Consider the following 26,226-nt stretch of genomic DNA (forward strand, 5'->3'; position numbering starts at 1 on the left):
TCTATATAGTGTGAATGTTTCCCACTTTCAAAGATTTGTGTGTGAAGCCCCATTCTGGTGTTGAATTTTCACAAAAAGGCTGGAGGCTGTCTGAGATTCATCTAATTAATTTCTTGCTAATATAGTAGCAACAATTATTTCAAGGACCCTCCTCACCACTGGTTAATCCATCTTTAAATTTTGGAGACTGCTCATGACACCCATTCCAGACCCATGTTCCTTTCCTGTTAGATTTTCCTTATGCACATCCTTCTTTTTGCCCTTCTTTTTGTACGAACTTATATTTTCCCAGCAGTCTGGAAACATAAAGGTGTAAGTATTAAATACATATTAAATCTGATCATGTGTGTTACCCACACTGCAGGAGCCACAACAATCTTGCACCTCTACTATGAAATGGATATTAGAAAATAGTGGAAGTTTTTAATGGAGTTTACAGCCCATTAAATCAGACACAGCAAGAGGGACACACTTCCTCCTCCCAGCATGTCACTTTATTACAGATTTAATTTCTCAGCAGAAAAGGGAGTTTACATGTCTTTGAAATACTGATAAAACAAAATAAACAGTGGTGGGGTCCCCTCCAGTCACCCTGGTGTGACAGGTGCTGCTCAGAGGAGTTGTTTGGGCATGAAGGAGCAGATGGGAATTTTTTGTACTAAACTGGAGCATTCAGGGTTTCTTCATGAAGCTGTAGAGGTGGGGGACCAGGTAATCCCTGTAGTGGCCATCTATGAAGCCTTTGCCACTGTTGTGCACAAACCAGCACAGCACATCAGTCCCCAGCACACGGTCTGTCCTGTAGTCCTTCTGCACGCCCCTGCAGGGAGAGGACACCCAAAGGAGGGTCACAACATGGCCAATAGTCACTGAGACATCCTGCTCAATATTGCTGCTGTTCTTCCAAAGTGGGGAGATGTTCCTTCCACCAGCAGGAAGTGGCAATAAACACAAAACACAATTTTACAGTTCTGTGACCTCGTGGGCCTATTCTAGGGAGTTCCAGGTTGGGCAGCTCCAAGGACAGAGCCGATTTAGAAAGAGCAATAAAGCACATTTTTCATACCTGGTAACAGTGAACTTGTTGCCCTTCACTTCCATGATGGCTTGTGGTTTCTCTGGAGCTTGCCCAGGTGTTTGGTGGTGGATTGACACTTCTGGTTCAGATGCAAACTGACCTGGTCAGGGAGAGTTTGGAGCTGTTTGTGTGGCCTGACCTTTGAAGTGCCATGCTGCTGCCAGGCACTTTTGGAAAATCAAACTAGTTCCAACAGGCAAACCAATCCTGCATGGACCACAGGGCACTGTCTCTCACAAATCAGGAAAACAACCTCTGCTCCTCAAGAGGAGTTCTGCCTGGGTCCAGGACATGGAAGGTTGATTTACCTTATGAGCTGAGGCCTTGCTTTCATTTTATACCACTGCCAGAAAGGGCTGTCATTTAGGGAAGAGATGACTACAGATGTTTGCACAGAAATCTTCCCAGAAAATTTTGAGGGGTTTGTTTTGAGGAGTTTGTTTCTGTCTTTTTATTTTCAACATGCAGCAGTTTAGCCAGGCAGGGAAAGTCCTGTCTCAGTGTCACCAAGTCTACTCAGGTCTGTTTTGAAAACACCCTCCCCAGCTGAAATAAGGAATAATCTCCTGGTCCCTGATGTTCCATTATGTCCTTGGGGCTTCCAGGACATTACAGGAATGTCTCTATTCTCTTTTTGAATAATTTCCATAGCTTTTCCATCAGGACACAATCACCAACAAATTGACAGCATGAAGATGTGCCAGGGGATATTTAGGCTGGATATTTGGAAAAGGTTCTTTGCTCAGGTGGTGGTTGGACACTGGAAGAGGCTCCCCAGGATGTAGTCACAGCACTAAACAAGAATTAAGGAGCATTTGCAAGATTCTGTCAGGCACATGATGGGATTCTTGGGAGTGTCCTGTGCAAGAGCTGGGGTCTTGTGGGTCCCTTCCAACTCAGGATATTTTAAGTCTATGGTCTGTAAAATTCCCTTCAAGCTCTAGCAAAATCCCTTCCTCATGTCCCACCATTCTCACTGCCCGGCCCCCAGCCCTTACCTATCAGCCCATGGGCTGCAGGAGAGAACTGGTTTTCTGGGGGAATGTAGATTCCCAGGAAGTCAACATTCACTGGGTGTTTCTTCCACACGCGGTGCAGCAAAACCATGAAGGACATCTCCTCCCCCACAGTGATGGTAACGTTGCTTTCTTTCTTCACAGATATGAGAAGCCTGGCAGAGAAGGACCAAAAGGGCAGGGTCAGTTCATCTGCCCACACCACAGCTCTCAGCCCCTTGAGATTCACTCAGGCATCCAGAACAATCCCACAGGGATGACAGGTATGTCAGAGGATCCATTAAAAACCCTGAACCTTGGGAGTGGTACCCAGAGTTCTGGCAGGACAGTGCCTAATAAACAGGCACTTCATCCCCATGTTGAGGCAACCTAATTTCCCCTAAATTTAAGCTCTTTCTACAGTGAATACAGATTTTGGATGTGATCCTGTTGCCTAAGCAGTGCTGGAGGGTGTCCAGCATGGCTGAGAGCTGTTAACCTGCAGGGGAAGCTCTCCTGGATGATGTGAGTCCAGGCATGGCAGGAACCCTGAGGGTATCTCCAATAGAATTAGGTGGGAGCAGGTGAAAAATGATCAACTCACTGTTTGCGAATGATGTGCCCTGTGTCAGCCCAGGTCAGTGTGATGGCATACGAGCCATCTTTCAGTGTGATTGTTTCTGTGGTTATCTCCACTTTCAGGCCTTTCTTTTTGAAATAAAACCCAATTCTGCCAAAGTATGTGTTGAGTTTCTTATTCTCTGCTTTCTTGGCCCCGACGAGCTGCCCATTGACCACAACTCCTGTGAAGAGCAGAGAAGGAAATGTTGCCTCACTCTTGGAGCACTGCCTGGAGACTTGGAGTTCTGATCTCAACAGGGAGCACCATGGCATCAACAGAAACAGAAACCCTTCTGACCCCCTGTTTCTCATTTTTCCAGCCAAGAGAAGAGAATAATTTACTAAATTGCCTCATGATGCTACTGTTCACCCCTTAACACAATAATCTGGTGGGAATTGCTGTTATATCTTGCTGGGAGCAAAACCCCTTCAGGTGTAGTGTAAAGGATGCATACAACAAGAGAAAGTGGCCACAGGCCATGGGAGGTTTAGATTGGATATTAGGGAAAATTTCTTCACTGAAAGGGAGGTCACTGGGACAGGCTGCCCAGGGAAATGGTGGAGTCACTATCCCTGAACATGTTAAAAAAATCCTGTGGATGTGATTCTTGGGGACATGGTTTCATGGTGGAGTTGGCAGTGCTGGGTTAAAACTTGGACTTGATAATCTATGGTCTTTGCCAACTTCAGCCATCTTGTTATTCCATGGGCTTGGCTCCTTTCTCTGTGTTTGGCCATCCTCACAGTGAAAGGGTTTTCCCCAGTAGCTCACTTCTACTCTGAGTTTCACCTTCTCTCTGTAGCCTCTTGTGCCTTAGCTGTGCACCTTGGAGATGTGCAAGGCTTCACCTTCACCTTCTGATCACATGGTTGAGAATAACAAGATCCACCATAGATCCACCACTTCTTTTCTTGAGCTTAACCAAACTCAGCTGTCTCAGCCTCTCCCTCTCTGTCCTCTGCTTCAGCCCCAAAATCATCTTGGTGGCCACCACTGAATTGAGTCCAGTTTGTCAACATATCTCTTGTACTGGCAAGATCCAAACTGGATCCCTCCAGATGTGGAGGGAAATAACAATTTTCCACAGCTTGCTGCTCACACTCCTGCCAGCACACAGTTCTCCCTCTAGGCACTTCCCCATGCCCTTCCAAACACCTTTCAAACCCAAAAGAAAAAACTGTGCTGTAAAATAAGCCATGTTTTACTCCCTTACCAGTGCCAGGATCAGAAACCAAGTTTAGGATCTTCCCAGGCTCCGAGTTGATATTGAAGCAGATGTTCCTTTGGCTCTTGGGCAGGTGAATGATGAAATGTGGGTCATTGTCCACTGAAACACGGAAACAAACAAGTGTGAGAAGCAGGTCAGCACCTGCCCTAAAGGGGAGAGACACAAAATCTTTTCAAAAATATTTTTAAGCACTTTTTGGGATTCTTCATAGTAAAATGAGGGCCCTTTCCACCCTAAGGTAGCTAAAAAAGTTCTCAGCTGCTCCTCACAAAAGCCCCTCAGACACTTCTTCCTCGTACAATTCCCTGGTTTAAGGGAAGGAAGTGACATACCTGGTTTGAGTGCTGCTAAATGCAGTGAACCATAGTGATGCCAGCTAAAGACACATCCTGCCTACTAATCCCACTGAGGAGTACAATCCAGCACTGGTTCTCACAGTATATTTAATGACCTGACAAGATTGGGCCCCTCAGAAATTCATATATCCTTTAAAATTTGCCTCAGATGAGCAAACAGCTGCACCCAACATTGCAGGCAGCTGCTTCCAGTCTTGCCTTGCAGTGCAGAGCTCTGCCCAGCTCCTGCTGGGCTGGTGGTGTCTGGCATTTCTCTGTGCTGAGAAGGAGTTTGGGAGCTCTTTGTGTAACCACTACACAAATACACACATCTCACAGAGAGTTATTGTAGTAACACCGTCTTTATGGGCAGTGAGTCTCACAGCTGGCTTGCTCAAATAAACTGCCACTAAACTGTGGCAAAGGCCCAAGAATTAACAGGATCCATCAGTCACCAGTGCACTCAGAGATTTTTATCTGCCACAGAACATTTATCTGCCATTTACAACAGCAGTAACTCTACAATAGCTTTCATCTGTCATTTACAATGGAGGTAACTTTGCTACTGCAGAGAAGCTAAAGTTAAGCTCAGCAAACAGCCTCAGCCTCAGGGAAGCACACAGCAGCTTATGAGGTCACTTAGATACTTTACATCCTATTAGGATCCAAAATAGTTTCATCCTTGTAGCTTACAGCATATTTTTACAGGTTAATCCATTCAAAATCAAAATTACTCCATGATTTATAAATAAAAACCTTGGGTTGGAAGGGACCTTAAAGAGCATCTTGTTCCAAGCCCCCTGCCAGGGGTAGGGACACCTTCCACTAGACCAAGCTGCTCAAATGCCCATCCAGTCTGGCCTTGAACTCTTCTAGGGATGGTGGTGAGTCATTAGGTTGATGTGTCTGGTGTTCTTGGCAGGGAAATGCTGTAGGTTTTACCTCTGTTGATGCTCAGAGAGGACACGGGAGGGCTCCTCTGCTCAGGCATGAAGCTGACTGGCACAGCTGTGACATTGGCCCAGGCTGGGATCCCTTTGTTGTTATTGGGTGCATTTGGGGTTAATCCCAGCGTACCTGTTAGATGACAGTCACAATTAGGGTTCTGTAAGTGCTGACATATTTTATAGTGTAATTTTTAGAGCTCTTCAGTAGATCAAAGCCTGATCTTGTTATACCAATATAAAGCAGGTGCAACACCATTTACAGCGGATTTGTATAATGACATAAGGCTGGATTTGCTCCAGTGTCTTCACCAATGAAATATAAGGCTAGATAGTACACCATAAGTTATCAATTAAAAACAGAGCCTGGCTTTTTATCTCTCATTCATGAGAGCAGGTCCCACTTTAACAAAGCCTCCAATGTAAGGGCTAAAGTGTTTGGGCTAAAGTTTTGCCAAGAAAAAACCTGACTTTTAAAAATTCAGCATATGGTAAAAGCTTTGCTGACTTAGGTTCTGAGTTTGAGGTGCCTGAGAAAAGGCAGGACTCTTTCTGCATGCTCTGGAATCACCCATGTGATAAAGGTTTCAGAGAAGTGCAATAATTTAATATCTGTGATTATGTTCCTCTGGACTAGCACTCTCTCTGCCTTTGCCATGATGGAGACAGCACAAAGTAACTTGTCCTGTGTCTCTCCCATTCAGTTCATAAAGCAACATGATCTTAAACAATTCATGAAACTTGGTTTGTTTAATGTGCTGGGCTGACAGTCACATCTGCTGACCCTGCTCTGAAGAGGAATAAGGAGCAACAGGAGCTGGGGAGAACAACAGGGCTGAAGATTGCGCAGGTCACATTTCTGTCACCATCTTCACCATTGTGTCTAGTTCAGACCAGAGGCTGTTTTTACACAATTTAAGAGACACAGTAATTGGCAGTGAGACACTGACCTGGGCAGCAGCCCTTCCTGGGATCTTTGGGCTGGTCTGCCAGCATTATCTCATCCTTTTCAGCATTCTCTATCAGCATGGCCGTGAAGGGGGTGACGATGTGATGGTCCAGAGACATCTGCAGGATGGACTTCGTGATGTTCCTCTTCAAAGCTGCGGTGGGGGCTGCGTTTCTGGGTGGAAGCAGAAGCAGAACTCCCAGTTAGCAGCTCTACAGGAGAGCTGCCATGGCAATTCTGTCATGGAGGGGTCACAGAGCCAAGTGGTGTTGCAAGAGGAAAGGCTGAGGGGATTAATCCTGAGCTGTTCCATGGCTCTCACTCAGGCTCCATGAGGTAAATCTCCACCATTCCATTTCCTCAGCCCCACAGCCAGTTGAGCACAAATCTCCTCACCTCTCTGCCATCATCTGGTTGACAGTCAGATAGGCCCACAGCTTCCTGGTGAAGTCAGGATCTGCATATTTGTCCTTCTTCATGAATCCATCCAGCTCTTCAACATCTCTCAGGGTTTCCATGACGAGCTCTGCATTTGCCTGTGCAGTCAGAGAGAGAAAGATCAGGGGTGGGAGCCAGGAGAATGGGGTGCCTTGAATCCCTCTCTTGGTTGGCATTAAGGACCCACTCTGGCTCTGTCCTTGGTCACTTCTAGATCAGAAAATCCCAGCACCGTTGGCCTGACTGCAATGGAGAGGGAAGATGCAGCAGGAGATCCTTCTGTTAAAGACACTTCTGTGGCAGTGGATTAAAGTAGTTCAAAGAGCTGTTACCAGGAACCCAAGGGGTGCTACCTCATGCCAGAAGGAGAGGCTCTAGACAGAGCTCTGTAATCTGCCCCTCAGGCTTTTTCACATCCAATTCCACTGAAGAACACAAACCAAATTCTACTTTCTCACACAGACCCTTGGACTGCACTGTGCTTTGGCAGGAAAAAATACTGAAGATGTTTGGGTTTTTTCCAACAACTGACAAATGATAACTCCTAAGCCCTGTAAGAATGCAGATAATTCTGTTCCTCCTCAAAAAGAAGAGTCTCAATGTACTATTCCCATCCCACCACACTCCATCCAGAAGAGCAACCCTGAAAACATGGGAAAGGCACATCACACATAAAAGGGCAGTGCTAGGATTTGATATGCTGTAGATCCACCAGCTTGAACTCCCTGACGGTGGGAAGTTTAGTCATGAAAGGAATTACCTTAGGGGATCACTCCTGCATCTCCACAAAGCATGAAGGAAAATCCATACTTTTGTCCAGATTTAATCTTTTTTGGTACATTTATTAGCAGGAAGTTCCCCTGATAGGCTGCAGGGTGCAGGGAGTGACTATTCCTGACTGTACTTGTTGCTGTTGTGAAACGCTCTTGGGAAAATCTTCCCATGAGTATCCCCATGTTCCCACCCAGAACCCAAGAGGACAAAACCATCCACTGGCATTAACTTTCAGCAGGGAGACTGCACACAGGAGGGAATGGAGCAGCCCAAATCCCCCAAGCAGGTGTCCCAGGGACACCTTCACTCACTGCAGTCGCGGTGACGATGCTCTCCAAGTGCTGCAGGTTCTCCGTGTCCACCTTCCCAGCCACTACTATCTCTGAGCCACCAAAGTAGTTGTGGAAGCTGCTCTGGGTGACGTCTGACACTGACTCCTGGGGGTAGTTGAACTGAATCTTCTTCAGGAGCGGGGTGGAGACCTGGTTGTAGAAATTCTGAGAGGGAAGGAGACAGAGAAGTGAGTTTGTTGTGCATGAAGTGAGTCTTGCACAGGCCACTCTTACTGGAAGGACAGCGAGTGACAAATCCTGGAGCCCTAATGAGCAAGAGGGAATTTCCTCATCTCATCAAATGCAGACTTTTTCATGCTTGGCACACTTTTAAGGGGGGTACACAAGAATATGTGGTCCAATTCTTGTGAAAGTCAAAGGATGGTCAGAAGTCCATGGGCTATGGACTTCATCCCGGCCTTTGTTCCCAGACCTAAAAGTCTTGAGCACAGATGGATGTAGGCCTGAATCCCTCCTCAGGATGGTCAGCACACAGCTAGTCCCCACCTAATTCTTGTATAGTTGGTAAATCAGGGAACAGTAACAGTATAAGGATGTCAGAGTTTGATCAGAAACAATTCCTGCTCACTGATTTGGATCCAGAGCTAGACTTGCACTTTGCCTTACATTGGCTAAATCTGGATTATGCTTTATCACTTATATCTAGGGATTTTGTTAGTGATGAAATGGCCTAAAGTAACATCCAGATCTTAATTCAGACTTTAATTCAGAAAATCTTTTTTTATAGTCAAGGCTGTTTTATAGAATATTAATCCTACACAGGGAAGTGAAGTGTGTGTTATAGATATACTTAAAACTGTAACTAGGACCACTTAAGCTGAATTGATTGATATTTTGCAGGACTCTCCAGAATAAATGATGGGTTTTGAGAACTACTTGCTGGTGGAGTTACAGCTGTGAACAGAACAGAGGCAATGAGGCAGAAACTCACCTTCATTTGGAGAGAAGTCTCCTGGTTTCCAAAAATCCTGTGGGCCATGCCACGGTTGTCGGTTGCGATCCTCTGCAGGAAATCGTAATCTACATCGAACCCAATTCCGAGGCAGAAGAGAGAGAATTCATCCTTTATGCTCTGCTTCACGTTCTTCTGGATTGTTGTCAGCTTCAGCTCACCTTGGAGACACAGAAAGGGTGACATTCACCTGAGCAACAGGAAAGTCGCCATCAAGGTGAGCACATTCCTGCTCTCCCCGTGTCTCTGGTTCTCTCTGGATATTAGAGAAATCCAGACAGCAAGCTCAATGCCAGATTTCCATTGCCTACAGCAACATTTAAGCTTCTCCTGGATAGAGATAAACAAAGTGTTTGCACTGAAGATGATTCTTTTGGACACTTTTTTTTGATATCTGATGTGTTTTCATTGTATATCCAGGGCTCTTAGTAACATCCTAGGGGGATTTGAAATTCTAGCACATCTAGAATTCTCCCAGAATTAGTTATTTAAAATCTCTGCAGATTAAGGCATCTCCATGAAGACTTTACTTTGTTTCTCATAAAGATGTTCTCTGTCATCATTGGGACTGGGTTTTTTTTCAGGCTTATTTTTAATGGCAGAATTTTTGGACCTGACATCTTCAAGCCAGCAATTGCTTTGACCTGTACCAAATCCAATCCAAATTAATTTGCTTTCCACTCTCTTTTCCTGCTTTTGATGTTATGCTTGTGACTGCATAGATCTGTGTGGGCTAAGTTCATAGGAAGAGGAAATTTTTGTACAATCATAGGATCATAGAATGGTTTGTGTTGAAAGGAACTTCAAAGATCATCCAGTTCCAGCTCCCCTGCTATGGGCAAGGACATTTCCACTAGACCAGGTTGTTCAAAAGCTCAATTTCTCTAAGGTTGTTTGGATTACCTGTCCTACAGGACTTGTGCACTTCTATAAATTGCAAAAAAACCCTAACCTGCATAACAAGCTGCTCATCTTTCAAAAGCTTCAGTGCAAAGCCCTGTGGCACTTCTAGCACTTGGCAAAAGGGCAGCAGAAAGGATTGGAAGAAAGATGAATGGAATTTTTTAAACTTACTGCCAAATTGTCTACTTGTTGCTCTTTTCAGGCTTAACCCACCAGCCTTTCTTCTCACCCAAAGCAGGATCCTTACCTACTGTCGGGTCTCCATCAGACACCAATACAATCATGGAAACTGAGTTTGGGTCCAACATTCCTAAACTTTTGGCTTCGTTCAGGATGAAAGTGGCTCGGAGAAGAGCTTCATTGATATTTGTGCCTGTCAAAGACACAATGAAGAAAACAAGTTTTTTACTCTTGTTGACTCCAGATCAGTTCTAAGACTCTAGTGGAGTTAAAAAAGACAAGAGCTGAGATCAAAGCAGCAAAACCCCTCCTCTCTGATGTTTAGCTACACCTTTCTTCACTCTGGTTCCCTTTTTAATCCCCGGCTGTCATCTTCATGAGGCTCCTTCACTGCCCTTCACTAATTCCAGTGTGACCATTTGTGGTGTTGGGAACTACTTGGTATGGGAAGAATTATTTGGTTTACAGGCAGGTGAATGAATGAGAGCATGGAAAACCGTCCTGTTTTGGCCATAAGCCCATTCCTTGGACAAGAAGAGGTATATGTTTGCTGAGCTTATCTAAGGTTTGATTTGTGACACAGAAGGAGCAGAGTAAGAAATCGGGATAAGAGGAACAGAAACCCGAAGGCTGAGCAGTCAGAAAATAGGTAGTTTTTTTTGTTAAGAAAGAAAAAAATCAGCAGCTCTAGAGACAAGATAATAAAATGCTGCATTTAAACCTGGCTTTGCAGGATGGGATCCCTAAGTTTATCTGTCAATTCTTTTTGAGGTTACAAAGTCAGTCACTCATATATCCAGCTTGGTTTCCTATTTCCAGCACACTGATGATTTTGGACAAGTCTGTAACTTCATGTTCATTGTAGTGAAAACTTCTGAAGTTGAAGGTGCCACAGCACCAGAAGGCTCTGATGTTAGGGAGAATCTCTACACTGTTGATGCAGAAATAACTGAATAACAAATCCAAAACTGCACTTCAGAGAGTGGCAGATTAAAATCATCGTAAGCCCCTTCGAAAGATCTGTGCAGCTGAAAAAGGCATCTGTTCTTGTTTATCAGACAGGGAATGAAGGCACAAAAAGGAGAAACAGTTTGCCCACATGACATTTAGCAGCTCATAGAATTATTGAATATTTAAGGTTGGAAACGACCTCTAAGATTGAGTCCAACCATTAACCCCCGTCCAACACTAAACCATGTCCTTAAATTTGTGCAGCTGTTTTTTGTAGGACTTGTGATCCAGCCCCTTCCTCAGATCCATTGTCCTTCTCTGGACATTCTCCAGCCTTTCAAAGTATTTCCTGTCGAGAGGGACCAAAACTGAACATGGGACTGGAGGTGTGGCCTCACCAGTGCCCAGCACAGGTGATGGTCACTGGCCTGGCCCTGCTGGCCACACAAGGACTGATCCAAGCCAGGACACCACTGGCTTTCCTGGCTACCTGGGCACACTGCTGGCTCGTGTTTAGCTGGCTGCCAGCCCAGGGCAAATTATTGTGATTCTCTGCTTAGAGAATCCAGGCCTATGAGATGGACTTCATCTTTCAATGATATTTGGGATCTCTGAGGTGGGAGGTAAAATGGATTAAAGGCAGCTGTTCTGTGGTCTGTGTTCTATCTGCCAGAGAAGGAAATGCTATCCCATCCCCTAATACAATAAACTGCAATTCTTGCTCCTGTTTTAGGCATGCTTTTTCTACTTTGGGAATCAGACTCTGTTTTTAGGAATACTCTGACAGTCTGAAGGCTGTCTGAGGTACCCATCCCTGTGAGAAGCAACTGCTGTGAGCACCCTGCAATCAAAACCTCATACCCCCATTGGGATGGATTGTCTGGATGTACTTCTTAGCATCTTCCACCTGTGATGGGGTGGCTGAGACCAGATTATCTCTCCAGCACCGGACGTTGTGGTTGAAGTCGATCAGGGAGAACTGGTCAGCAGCACGGAGCTCACTCAATATTGCCTTCATGGCCTCGATGGTCTAAGGAGAAGTTTAAGAGAAGACAGATTTATGCTTCCTGCTTATAAAAGCCTCTTCTTAACTTGTGACCAGGAGAAAATACTGGCCTTTGAGGAATAAGCACATGAGCACTGAAATCCAAATTAGAATCACCTGTCCTAATCTCTCTCTCTCTCTTTTTTTTTTTTTTACTTCTTGCATAATGTTGACATTTTCACCAATGAAACAGAAAAATTGCAATTATGAAGGATAAATTCATGTGGCTCAACTTGCTTAATTCCTGCTAACACAGAGTAAGTGAAAGGGAGAAACATTTGTGGTTTGGGAGAGAGCAACTGCTCAGATCAGCTCAGGAGACAGCTCTGTCTGCAGCGCAGTCGTTTCAGGCTGGGTAACATCTCTTTGAAGATGTGTGATTTAAACAAGTGACAATTAACTTGTATCCCAGTTTCACAGCACTGATTTCCCCAGGGAAGCAATCTGCCAAGCTTTACTATTGTGCTCTGAAGGAAATTCAAATATACCTGGATGATCCCCAGCTAATGTTTGTCAAGTCACTTCTTAAAACCCTTCAGTGACACATGATACACAATCTCCCAAACTCCTCACTCAGACCTATATAATTTCCTTAATATATAACTTAAAGCCTCTCCTGCTGCAAATCCATCTGATTCCATCTTATTCTACCCTGTCTGGGCATGAAAGTCAGTTGATGAGTTTCCCTTTTAGAAAAATTTCATATTTGGAGGCTGATTATATTTCTTGAAGCATTTTCTCTTGCAGACTAAAATATCTTATTTTAACATGTCTTCCCCTTTATGGGTTATGTTGCCTAAACAACCCTTAGTGGTCTTCAGAGTGCTGTCAACAATTCATCCATGTTTGGAAAGCAGGGATGTAGTATCCCCATTGAGACTTTCCCAGGATTCAGTATGGAGCGTTAGAGAAAAAGAGGGTCAGAGCCTTTACAAAATATTTTGTGATTTGTCCATTAAAATTTAAATTTAGAGTTAAAATCTGGCACCACCTCTTCCTTAAAGCATGGAAGAAGCATTATAAATAATGGTGTGAAATCATGAAGTATTTGGTTCCAAATATTCTCCAAATTAAGCTGCTAATTTTACATGCCAGTGTACTACAGAGCTGCAAGGTAAAGCACATGGGGAAAGTTTGCAGTACGTTCATTTTACAGCAGAGGTCAAACACTTACTTGTTTCATTTTTAGTCCCCACATCGAGCCACTGACATCTATAACAAATAAAATATTTTTGGGCAGTGGATCAAGATTTTCCGGAGCAAAGAAGTGAATAAAATAGCCATTAAAAATCTGTAAAATAAAATTACAAAATCACAGTGAAATGAGCTATAGTGAAGACTTCAGAAAACTCAAGCCAGCAACAGAGCAGAAAATTCTTATTTTCTTAATGATCTAATTATTTTTCCCTATTGTCTTTTTCTCTTTATTGGCCAGTTCTAACTTTCAGCTTTGCATGTCTCTGTAGCCTTACACCATTTTTACTCAATAAAAGCAGAGCCTGGTTCTCAGACAACTTCCATGCCGTAGCATAGGGAGGAATGAAAAATGCTTTGAAAAAGACTGTTCTGCCTGTAATAATTCAACCTCATAACTCAGCTTCATGTTAACATAAAAATAGTGATGTTCTGGTTGTCTCCTTGTGATGTATTGGTACAACATCCAATGACTCCATCCTCTGATTCTACATTAAATCACTAGAGTGCTGCCAGGTATAAAGGCATTGGCTTTTGGACATGACAGGAATCTTCTCCTACTATATGTAAGCCCATGTCTTAGTCATAAATTAAATAAATCCATTCTGCCCACTTAAAATCCCTCTGTTCTTTCAATTGGATACAGAGCTCGTCCTCATGCTTATTTCCCTGAAGGATGAAGTTTAGCACAGTTTGCTGAAGGACAGCAATTCCTTTATTCACAGCTCTCTGGTCCCAGCTGAGCAGCCACACTTACTTCCAGTTCTCCCCCCGTGGTTTCTCTGTTCACATCGTACTGCACCACAAAATTCCCATCCACGGCTGTGGATGAGCACTTGGGGCACTTTCGTTGTTGATCCATTGTTGGCTTGAAAGAAACGTGAGCCTTGAAATGAGGGGAGACCATCAGTCAGGCAGGTGTTGTGTGAGAGGGGGTGTCTGACACAAAGAGACTCCACATCTTCATGAAATGTCTGATTTCACTGAACACTTTCCTGCTTTCGTTATTTGTGGAAAATGGACTTTGTCACTTCAGAAGAAAAACAGCACTAAGGTTTGCTTCGATATATTTGATTAAATAGTAGCAACTGAGACACAAACCACATGACCCATCTACAGCACCAAATATTTCCACTAGAGCTGTGCAAACCATTTCTAAGCAACACATTAGGTTTTATTAACATTTTTCTAGTTGAAACTATCCATCATTTTATCAACATTTTAAATAGGTTTCTAATTGACTTTTTCCCCCCTAAAAAAAGAGGATTGCCATTTTTCTGTGAATTGAATAGTAGGAAACATTTTCATTGGTTATGTGATTGATTATGCACACTTTATGGCATATTTTTCTGTTTTAAGTGGATAACTTGAAATTGCCTGAAACGATAAGACTTAATATAGACACAATGTACCTCTGAAATAATTTGCTAAACTAGGAATGGGGGTGACTTTGAATATCAGGAAACAATACTACCTCCCTACTCTTATGGAAATATAGACTGATTTTGCTACATTTTTGCATGCTTCTAGCAGGTACAAAAAATTGCCAGGACTGTGTAGAGTTAGCGTGAAAATGGAAGATTTTGGGCTATTTCCAGTCTGTGACTGGTTACCTTTTTCTCTCCCTTGGAGATGGTGGTGATTCCATTGAAATGATCTCCGAGGGAATTAGGAACATGCACGTAGCGCAGTCCCTGCGGCTCAATGATGCGGACATCCACCTAAAGGCAGGAAGGGAGCACATTTATTGTGGAGAGCTGCCCCATCACAGGAAGTTTTCAAGGCCAGGTTGGATGGGGTTTGGAGCAACCTGGTTTAGAGAGGAATGAATGTGTCCTGTCCCCACTCATAAACACAGCTGAAAATCTCCTGAGTCGTGACTGACTCACATCAGAACCACTTGGCCAAACAAGCTTTGACATTTTTATACTCTTGTGTAAACCTGACTGAAGGAAAACAAACAGTACTTGCTATTTTTTGGAGCAGTGCTTTTCACAAAAACCCAACTTCATGAAGTAGTGTCCTATGAGAGCTGATGATCTTTGGTTGTCCCTCCAGAACCATGATTTGTCAGAATCACAGAATGGTTTGGGATGGAAGGGATCCTAAAGTTCATCCAGTTTCAAGCCCCCTGCCATGGGAAGGAACACCTCCCTGAAATCCATGGGTGCTTTCTCAGCAAGGATTCACCTGTGGGGTTCTTCCTACACAGCCCAGCTCTGCTTTACCTCCATGTGCTTGGCCAGGCGTCCTGGCTTCACAGAGATGATGTGCTCGTAGGAGCTCAGCTTCCTTCGGATCATTTCATGGTAGTGAAGCTGGAACTGGATCCTCATTCCTGGGGGCACATTCACTTCGGTTTGGAAGTTTTCCATGTCCAAGGCATTGCTCCTGAAAAATCAGCTGTGGGGTTATTTTGAGAAAATACAAGGAGAAGGAAAAGCTTCCTTGAACTTTGACTTAGATTGAGGCTTTTGATTCTAACTGTGGCCTCTGTCAGGGAGCTGCAGTTATCTTCCAGCGCTGGGTGTTTCAGCAAGCTGAAAGCTGAAACACAGTTTAAGTCCATGACAATTAAATAGCAGAGCTGCTGCAAGTAAGCATTTTCCTTTCCAGGATTCTCCCTCATCTATCTCCTCCTGGGATGGGTCATCTCAGTTCTCCTGTGAGTGAGTTCAGGACAAAACCCAGACACCAGAGTGTTTATACCTGACTATTCCAGCAGCTTTGCCTTTGGCTTTTGCTTGAGCGTACATTTTTCTGGCTTCAGATTTTTCCCGAATATGGCTGGTAAATGTGATACCATTGATATCCCTAGGAGAGAGAAACACAGTCAGCTTGCAAAAGAAACAACTTTACAATCAAGGACTGTTTCTTCAGTTTACATCAGTGAAATCTAAGTCGGTGGGAAATTAAATAACAAGGTTCTTGCTTAACCCCAAAGTAATGAATTCTGATTTCAGTAGAGCTCTATCTTTTTCCCTGCCTAATTTTTATTTCAGGTAGCCAGCACCATTGTGCTCTGAGGAGGATCTGCTCTCCTCCAGCTCCTTAACACTTTCCCCATGCTTTGGGCAGGGAAGGCAGTTCCTGATGTCATGGCTGGTTTGGAACATGCATCAGGACATCTCCTGAGCAGCAGCCTGGCTGCTGCCTCTCTGAATGGAAAGTGAACCAGGCCAGGTTCTGTTCAGTGAGGGCTCTGCCTGGGTCTCTCTCCTTCGATCTGGCAAGGTGGGGGCTTAGTCTGTTTGAGCCTTTTGTCCATTTTTGTTGATATTGACAACAGCTCAGTCATTACTGGAGAGGAGGACCTGGACAGACAGACAGACTGATGACATGAACCTCTTGAGAAAGCCTGCAAAAATTACACTGAACCTGGAAAATAATAAGAGCTTTTTGTGTTTACAAATACTTCCTTCCCAGCCCATTGAATGCTTCCAGAAGACAAGGCTGATACCTTGTTGATTTAGTTGGGCCTTGGGTCTTCAAAGAGACACGAGTAGTTGTTAGTTGTTATGAAGTTGTTTATTGTATGAATATATTAGTTTCAAAGGTAAAGAGTTTAAGGTATTAAAAGCTGTGTTAAAAACTTTCTGGTATAGAGTTCTAAGGTTCTGTGTAGGAACAGTGGTGGTAGTAGTGATAGTTGTTCTCTGATAGAGTCTGATGTTTTTAGTAGAAGTCAGAACTAAAGTTTTTTTTCTTTTTCTTTTTTCTCTTTTTTTTCTTGTTCTTTTTTTCTAATACAGTGGGATTTTTATACATAAAACTACTTATTATCCAAAAGAACAATTCTAAAATATTATTTCTAAACTAGTCTAATCTTAATTTTAATGTGTGAAAGTAGTGCTAGTTTTTACTTTAAAAACTATGTATATAATATTATTTATTTTTGTAATTATATTATTTGTTTTCTTACTTAAAATTTACACATATAAGTTTATTTATTTACATGAATAGTTATATTTATTTATGCATATAGTTCTATCTATTTTAGAGATATAAGTAAAGTTCTGTTATGCTTTTGTTATGTTTGGAGTTAAGTTATTGAACTTTAAACTTAGCCTTTGGGCCTTTACTAGTTAACACAATTTTTAAAGGTACTTAAAATGTTCTTCTACTTATTTAAAATTATAATTTATACTTCTATTTACTTTAAACACAAACTTTTACTTCATATTTATGTGGCTTAATATAACTTAATTTTTAAAAAGGTTTAAATTTTACTTTCATATTCATCTCTCTGTGTGAGGCACTCAGAGAGGCTTGTATTCCAACATCACCTGACCACTACTTACATGGTGAAGTTGTCAATGAAAGCTCCTTTGGGGACTTGCACGTCAAACACGATGGGCTGGGGCCGCCTGGCGTTGTTGACCATCTTGGCTTGGATCATTGTGTTGGCCAGCCGAGATGTGATGGTGGATTGCACCTTGTAGCTGTAAAGACCTATCTTGTCATCATCCTCCACCTGCATTTGACAAAATCCCTCTATAAATTTAGGGCACCGCTGGGAAAAAACGCCCTAGAGGGCAATATCAATAATTTTTGCAGTCTCAGTGCTACTTTTTAATTGCTGCTCCTTACAATATGGCATCTAGAGGGGGTATGAGCTCAAGTTCAGGACTTCTCCATATTTTACATGGATATTGTGGTGGGATAATCACATAAATATAGTTCATTTTAACATATCAGCTGAAAAAGGGTATTTTTTAAGCTGGAAGGTTTTCCTTGCTTTTCACCATGTAACCAGTCCTTGGAATGACTCTATGGGTGCAATCAAGCATGAAAAGCTACACAGAAATCCTGAACATCATATAATGAGGAGAGAGCTCACAGTTTCATTTTCCCAAAATTTAGGACTTTCAATAGAAGTCCTAAATAGAGGAGACTGGAAGCGCTGGTTACTGACCTAGTGTTGTAAATGGTTAAACCACAGCAGGGGGATAACTGTATTTAAGCATTTTATTAAAACATTATCTTTTACTAATCAGTTTTGATGCTTATTTCTTCATATTTACCATACCCTTCTCCCTCCAAGAGCAGATGTATCAATAATATTGTGCAAACAGCACTCTGTTTAAAGAAAATAGGTTAATACCCAACCGGCAGTAAAAACAAGGAACTGAGCAAACAGAGGGATTGATTTCCAAAAAAATGGTTAACTAGAAAATCACTTTGTTCAGTATTACTTACCACAGAGGAAGAAAAACACTCACCAGATCTCCAACGTACCCCCAGTCAGATGTGCTCCGCTGGAAAACAAAAATATGGAGGGGATATTTCAGCAAAGCTAAGAGCATTGACTGGCTGTTTCAAGGCAGGGATCAGTGCCTAAAAGCAGTTTTCAAAGATTATGAATCACAGAATCACAGGGAACCACTGAGTTTAGAAAAGACATCTAAGAGCAAGTCCAACCTTTAAGTCAACACTGCCAGGGTCACTAAACATTTACATGTTTTTTTGAATATTTCTATCAATACTGACTCCAAAACTTCCATGGGAAAACTGTTTCAATTCTTGACAACCTTTTCATTGAAGAACTGTTCCCTAATAACCAACCTAAACCTCTCCTGGCACAACTGGAGGCCATTTCTTCTTGTCCTGCCCCTTGTAACCCAGGAGCAGAGCCTAACCTCCACCTCATTGTCCCCTCCTGTCAGGGACTTGTGCAGAGCCACCAGGTCCCCCTGAGCCTCTTTTTCTCCAGGCTGAGCCCCTTCCCAGCTCCCTCAGCTGCTCCTCCTCAGATCTGTGCTCCAGACCCTTCCCCAGCTCCATTGCCCTTCTCTGGATATGAATGAAAATTAGTTTGGGTTCCCAAAGTGTGAATATTCCTTTTGTCTTAATTCATTTACTCCTACATGAGATATTAGAGCATGTGATCTCCCAGCTGTGCCTCAGAACCTGTCATAAACAGGACAGCTTTCTTCCTCTGTCTTTTATTTTATTTTTAAAGAAAACAGTCTCTTCTAGAAAAACATTCTTCCTGAAAGCAAATTACGCTGGCAGAAAGTCATCCTCAGACACCCTTGTTTTTAACAGAAAAGTTCTCTTTGTTTTTCCATGAAAAGTGAAACATCCTCAAACTCCAGTCTTCTTTAGCTCAATTTGTTGTCATTTACATTAGAAAATATTTATGTATTTTATGCAATTTGTATAAATTAAGAAACCCATTGTCTAATCGATATTACATTTACATGCTTGTGCCTATGAAAATTAGTTATGCATGGATTACTTAGACAAAATTGCTCATTAATGGTTGTGGCTTTCCCCCTGCCCTATGAATTGCTCCATTTGGAAATTTCTATGGCAAGGTGCTGACATCTTGTGGCCATTCAAATAATTCTCTTTAATTCCCAAAAAATCTCCCCCACATAAGGAAAGTTTCTATTAATCCCCTGAAAGGGAATTTGGCTCACCTAGATGCAACTTTTTAATACAGAGATCTACTTTCATGTTCTCATCACACCTAGGTCAGCTCAGCTCTTCATGTCAAGAGGACCCAAAACCACAGAAGATGCTCATGAAAACAGCTTTAATCCCATGGTGCACTGGAAGATTGCTCTGTAATTGTTAAGTTCATTTGAAGCTAATTAATATACTGTTTAATGGAAATCTTGTGCTGTATAAAAGATGATGATGTCATAGCAAGTTCATGTTAAAGACATTATTTTAAGGACCCTTTAAGGGCAGATGGAGAGGATTTCTCCCAGCCTGAGAACAGATGCAGGTTTTCATTTTCTAGCTCTAAAACCTCTACCTGAATCATTTTGGCTGGGATTTCGGGATATGGAAGTTTATGGCTCTCTAGAGACCCTCTGCAGACTGATCCTGTCACACCCCACAATGTTCACTGTACAGTGGATTGAACTTTCACACCTGATAAAGGACCAGACCACAAGGAATGATATTTTGGCCCCACATAAACCCTTGGCACAGGGAACATCACCAGCTTGAATACAAATTAAGATTAAACCAACATTAACTGAAACAAATTTAATTTTGGAAAGATGAAGACAAAGACCTTAGAACACAGGGGTTTTGTTTCATTGGGGGTACTTTTCTGGTTCTCAGCTTAGGGCTGCTGACCCACTTTAGGAATGGTGGTTAAAGCTTTCAGGATGCCCAGGTTTCCCTCCTGATTGTTCTTGGTGGAGAAGAGGGGGTATCTGAAGGAGAGGGAGCTTATCATTGACACTTGTGGTGACTGCCAAGGCTGTTGTTAGGGATCAGACATGGGCTGGGCCAGCCGTACCCCTGGGAACTCAGAGGCTGCAGAGGGCAGCCACTCCAACAGGCCAGGAGGACAGAGCTGTACCTTTATCTTCACCTGAGCCCCAGAATCATGGAAACACAGGTTTGGGTTGGAAGGAACCCTAAAGATCCTCTAGTTCCACCTCCCTTGCCATGGGCAGGGACACTTCCCACTAGATCAGGTTAATCCAAGCCCCATCCAGCCTGGCCTTGAAGATCCTACTTCAGGTCTGAGTGCTGATGTGATTGTTGAGAACAGGGATTCCTGTGGCACCTGAGACTGTTTCCAGCATGAGGATTCATGGCAGATTCTGGTTTTTAAACTACATCCAGACCTGTTGATCCCTGCACAAAACCAGGATCCTGAGCCATATCTCATGCGTGCCAAATTGCTAATCAGAATGAAGACAACATGTGCCTTTGCTCCACATCTGTTTGAAGCACAGATGCTGGGCTCTGTCTTCAGACACTGAGAGGCATCTTCTGAAACCTGTGCAGGACATGGATATTTAACCCTTCACAGTGATCTTTGTTCAAATCACTGTGCATGGATGGACATTGCAGTTATTTTGGAAAAGAAGGAGAGCAAAATCACAGATGTCCTGCATTTGACAGAAATTTCTTTTCTCCTGGGGCATGAAAAATGTTGAAAAGCAGATGCCCCACAGAAGGAACCAGAAAGAAGATGTGATTTGCAAGTGTTCAAGGCCAGGTTGAACAGGGCTCAGAGCAACCTGGTCTACTGGAAAGTGTCCCTGCCCATGGCAGGGGGTTGGAATATGATCTTTCAGGCCCTTCCTGTTGGAATACCAGTGTTCCAACACCTTCCAACCCAAACCATTCCATGTTTCTGTGATTCTATGATCTACCTGAAATGCCCTTCCAGTTCTTTGAGGGGCTGTTCCCTCATAATTCACTTATTTTCCTGTAAGTTCCTAAGCAGTTTTTAACACACTCCAAATCCATTGCAGCCTCTTCACACTCCTTTCAGGGGATCTTCACTGTGAGATGCAAGAAGAGAAATTTCAGACCTAAGGCAGCTTGTCTTCACAGTGCTGCAGATGCATCCTTGTCTGTTTGGTTACATTTACACCCTGGCAGCTGGGGGAGTCTCCAACCAGCTGATTTAGGAAGAAATTCTTCAGTGTGAGGCTGATGAAATCCTGGCAGAGGATGTCCAAAGAAGCTGTGGCTGCCCCATCCCTGGAAATGTTTAAGGCCATGTTGGGTGGGGCTTGGAGCACACTGGTCTAGTGGAAAGTGTGGAAGGTGTTCCAGGGGGGTTGGAATGAGATGAGCTTTAAACTCCTTTCCAACCCAAACCATACCACATTTCTATCATTCCACCCTATCTCTTTCCATATATCCTTCCTGTGCCGCTTCTTTTGGAGGGGAAACCAGGCAGGCAGAAAAGGAAAAAGGAGTGATCTCACCCCCCTCTGGACAGCCAGAGATCAGGACCCAGATCTGGGCAATGTGTTGCAGAACATCCCACCTCACAGGGTGCCTCACAGGTCTAGACACTTTATCTGTCTCCCAAACAGAGATAACAGCTGTGCACCACCATGCAGAGGCTCACAAGGTCACCTGCATTCCAGCCCATGGAACACTCAGCTGATGTGGTCACGAGGACCATGCACACACCTGAGGCACAGCATTTTGAGAATTACTCACAAGCAAAATAGCAGAACACCTTATCTGTACCTAGAAAACCATCCTCTGTGTTTAGAGCCCATCAACAGGGTGTGCAGGGAGCTCTGTTTCCTTGTTGCCAGTGGGCTGGTGAGCTCTTTGCAGGAAAGTATAGTGTGAAAAAATAATTTGGGAGGCTGCCTTCCTTCAGTGATGAACAGGAAATAACTGTGTGCCTTCTGCTGGTCAAGAGCTGCTGTCTCAAGATGACTTGCACAGTTCAGTTTAATCTAATTTATTATATTTTATTGTGACTCAACTAATATAAAAGTAGCCGAGATCTTCATTCCACTGTTTTGCAGAGATTTATTTGATAGGTAAAGGATGGGAAATAATGTATGGGAATAAAAGCAATAAAGGGTATAATGCAACCAGTGGTAGAATTGTAAATTACTGCATGCATATGTCTGTGCCTCTATGTACCCAGAAATTTTGGGAAGAGAGGCAACATAATACATATGGCACTGATACAGATATATTGGAAAGAAATGGTGCCCTGAAGAAGTGCAGCTAGGAGGGATTTCTGTTTGGATCATGATTCTGTTTGGATCATGATTCAATTATTTAAATACTGGGCTGGCAAGAGAGAGAAGGCTTGATTCATACTCGTGCTAAAATCTACCATTTTCTTCCACTGTTATGCAGGCTTTACGTATCAATAAATTCAATTCAAAGCCTTAGGATAAAGGAAAATCATGTTTGCCTGTGTGTGACTTCAAAGACTCTGGGAAATCCAACATACTCAAGCAGATCTTTCATTTTCACTACATTGAACAAGCCAAGAAAAGTGGCACCAGAGCTTGGTGGAGGACAAGGTCCACTCTGATCATAATTTCTTTCATACAGTGCAATGAAAAACGAATACATTCAAACAACTGATTTCATTAATATTATAATTAATTGCTACTGTATAAAACACAGAAAAACTCTTGCAATGCTGCTCTAAATGTTTCTGTCTCCCAAGCCAAGAGACTAAAATAATCTGCAACCCATCAGTGTGCTGGAAACAAATTTTCATCCCAGGTCTCAGATGGTGCCAGCTCATCACTGAGTGTCACTCTCTGACCAGAGTTAAATATGAATGCATGAACTGAATGTTTACAGCCTGCACTTGCCAGTGTCTGAAGTCCTTTTCCACTTTCTCATGGAAAAACCTCACCTGTTTCAATGGGATTTTCCCCAGACATGAAATTAGCCAAGTATCTCCATTGTTTATCACCTCGGGAGCACAGATACAGAACAAAGCCTTGTTGTGCTTAAAGGAGAGCAGCAGTTCTTGTCCCAGCCAGACATATGGAAGTCTCAATGCCTATAAAAACCAGCTGATCCCACATGATTGTACACTCACAACCCTGGACATGGAAAAAGACACCTGGAGAGAGCTCCCAGGCATCCTGGCTTCCCTCCTCTTTGGAGCATTTCTGAGTACTGTACCTGGTACCTGCCATTTCTCGCCTTGGAGGTTGTGGGAAATCCATCAATTTCCAGATCAATCAGGTTTTCCACTTCCTAGAGGAAGGAGAAGAAGAAAGACTTGATGCTGCCTCACTGTTCGTTTTATAACTTGATTTATTATTGATTAGAACTTTACAGGAGAGTTACGAAGGGAATTTTACCTCCCATGGATGCTAACAGGGAGCACAAACCATCTCAGACCAAAATCCTCAACATTCATTTTCCCTCAGTGGCCAACCAACCATGACCTTTACCATCACTTTACAGCCTTTCCTTCTGAAACAAGGAGTAATATTTAATATAAAATGACCACCAAGAGCAAGAGGCAGATGATGATCATCAGGATGGATCTAGCCATGGAAACTACAGCATTTCAGACACTGATCTCACTCAAAGCAAGTACAGAGAATTTCTCCTCAAACCAGTAGAAATTGTCTCTGGTTTTACACCAATATACCTGAGAACTAAATTTCCCTCAATGACAGCAGAATCAGCTGGAGTGATTCATTTAGAAGTGTGGGTCACACCCACACTTAATTAATTTTGTTATGACTTTAATTTATGGTAATAAAGAAATTTAAGTGCATGAGTTCTTTTACAACTTATGTGATAGCATACCCACAAAGGTTCTCACAAAATTAATTTAAATTGTTTAAGCACGTTGAGGTTGAATTGATAAAGCATCTACAATTAGAAAGAATCACAGATCTGGAATATTTTTCCTGGGAATTACAAACCCGGGTTTAAAATCTCATTGAGTCAAGAAAATGGCTATAAAAATAAAGAAAAACAGGATATCCCACCTCACTGAAGATTTTTATTGATTCTGGAAAGGAAAAGAAAGCCTCATATCATCCCTGCTGACTTCACAGAAATGTTTCAAAACTACAATGTGGAAATGGGTGTAGACACCAAATCTAAGTTCACCTGAGCCTGGGGGTTTAAATTTAGACTCAGTTTCAGAGTCAAAGCTATAACTAAACTTCTTTTCATCATAGTATTATCCCAAGAAATGATGGTCTCTTTTATAAATTCTCTCACCCCTCTGCTGAGGAATGTAAAGTCCATAGGATATTCACTCTGTATTTGAATTCCTGTTAATAAAAAACAAATTCCATGCAGAGCTTTGCTGAAGTTCACAGTGTTCCACACAGGAGGCCCCATTCATAAAGATGTCTAGGTGCCCTGTTTCTGCTTATTCCAGGGAAACAGGTATAAAATATGCTGAAGATCTGAGTATAGAAGCCCACTTAAAGGTTTAAAGGTGAAAACCACACCAGAAAAAGCAACACTGAAGCAAAAATATGAAACTGCTTGGAATGAAATTCGGACTAATGCTCACACTCTCCCTTTAATAATATTAAATAGTAATAATAATAAGCTTTAATAATATTTAAAAAAATAAAACAACATTACAAATGAGAAATTAAGACCAATTATCAGAGATAGTCACAGCTAAAAGTAGAAGAGAATTGTGAAGCAGTGACACAATTCTGCTTCCACTGCTGCTTCCACCCAGAGTTCAGCAAGGAAGGGAGACCTGCCTCCAAATACTCACATCTGGGATGTCATCAATAACCAGATCAAAGCCCTCGACTCCAGAAATGAGGAACAAAACCAGGAAGCTGCTCAGATAATTCATTTTCTTCCCGCTTGTCTCCTCCCGAGAACAGCTCACACGGGTACAGACACAAGTTCTTCCCTTCTCTGAGACAAGTTCAAGGAAACAGCCCAGGTTTGTGCAGCATTTTGAGCAAAGTTCTGAAATGCTGACTTTGTTTAGGCTGTAGGTAAATATTAGCCTTGCAACGCAAGCCCGAGCTGTGGTGCCTGAGCAAGGGTTATCCAAACAGTGTCTTCACTCGCCTCTGCCCTCGATAACAGCCCTGCCTTGGATAGGCTCACTCCTTGCTTTTGGAGCTTCCCGTGATGTTTGGCTAATTTCCTGCTAGGCACAGAGCTTGCAGTATCCAAAAACTTCAAAAGATCTCAGCAAGAACTCCAGCGTGTCTGTTTATAGCAACCCAGGAGAAGTTTGGCTCTTGGCTGATGGAGGCAGCGGTGCTGGGCTGCTCCAAGGGCCCTCCCACCCACCAACCCCAGGGGCTGCCTGAGACCTGGCCCACACAAACAGCCTTTTTTCCACTCTCCTGGGAAAAAAAAATCGTAGCTGATGATGGGATAGTTCCAGTTGTCCAAAATCAGTCACTTGAGAACATCTGATGATATTTTCAGGTGTGCGTTCCATGGCTCCTGGGTGCTTTTGAAGGTTTTTTGCCTCGCTGGTTCTCTGGGTGATCAAAGTGATGAGATAAAGGGAGCAAAGCAGAAGGGGGAAAGAAGGGAGGAAGACTCCTTTTGGAAAAAGTTGTTGGGGTACTTTTCCACAAAGAAAGGATTGTTGGAGACACCTGAGCAGCTTCAATGAAAATGACAGAATTACTGTGTGAACTCTGTGACAGAAGAGCAGCCAAATATATATTATTATATATTATTCTATTCTATTCTATTACATTTTATTACATTACATTCTATTACATTCTATTACATTACATTATATATTATATTATATTACATTAATGATATGATATGATATGATATTATATTATATGATATGATATATATGATATTATTGATATGATATGATATTATTGATATGATATTATATGATATTATTAATTATAATGTTCCATTACAGTACATTACATTTTCTTGTATACTATATTGTGCTATATGATAAGCACTATATAATACCAATAATATTCTGTGATCTTGCCTTATGTTATGTTACACTTTGATGTTTCAGTAAAAGATTTCTGTGGCACAAGTCTGCTGTTACTCATCCTTTCTTTTCCACTGATTGTTTCTCAGTCTGAGC

At 42.5% G+C, this 26,226-nt stretch overlaps 1 protein-coding gene across 1 annotated transcript; it reads right to left on the minus strand.

Annotated features, from left to right (window-relative positions):
• Positions 1-472: 472 nt before the first annotated feature.
• Positions 473-25,137, minus strand: ITIH2 (inter-alpha-trypsin inhibitor heavy chain 2). The gene is made up of 21 exons (XM_021530943.2): positions 24,907-25,137; positions 23,328-23,402; positions 18,164-18,199; positions 17,243-17,415; positions 15,651-15,755; positions 15,170-15,332; positions 14,555-14,662; positions 13,699-13,827; positions 12,922-13,038; positions 11,564-11,732; positions 9,819-9,944; positions 8,648-8,829; positions 7,675-7,860; positions 6,548-6,687; positions 6,153-6,325; positions 5,201-5,335; positions 3,909-4,022; positions 2,678-2,876; positions 2,077-2,249; positions 1,067-1,178; positions 473-820 (listed from the first exon to the last, which is right to left on the minus strand). Exons 1-21 carry the CDS (start codon positions 24,988-24,990, stop codon positions 673-675), a joined length of 2,847 nt encoding a protein of 948 aa, XP_021386618.2. The 5' UTR covers positions 24,991-25,137; the 3' UTR covers positions 473-672.
• Positions 25,138-26,226: the final 1,089 nt, after the last annotated feature.

Source organism: Lonchura striata, chromosome 5 (genome assembly GCF_046129695.1).
Source record: "Lonchura striata isolate bLonStr1 chromosome 5, bLonStr1.mat, whole genome shotgun sequence".
NCBI lineage: Eukaryota > Metazoa > Chordata > Aves > Passeriformes > Estrildidae > Lonchura > Lonchura striata.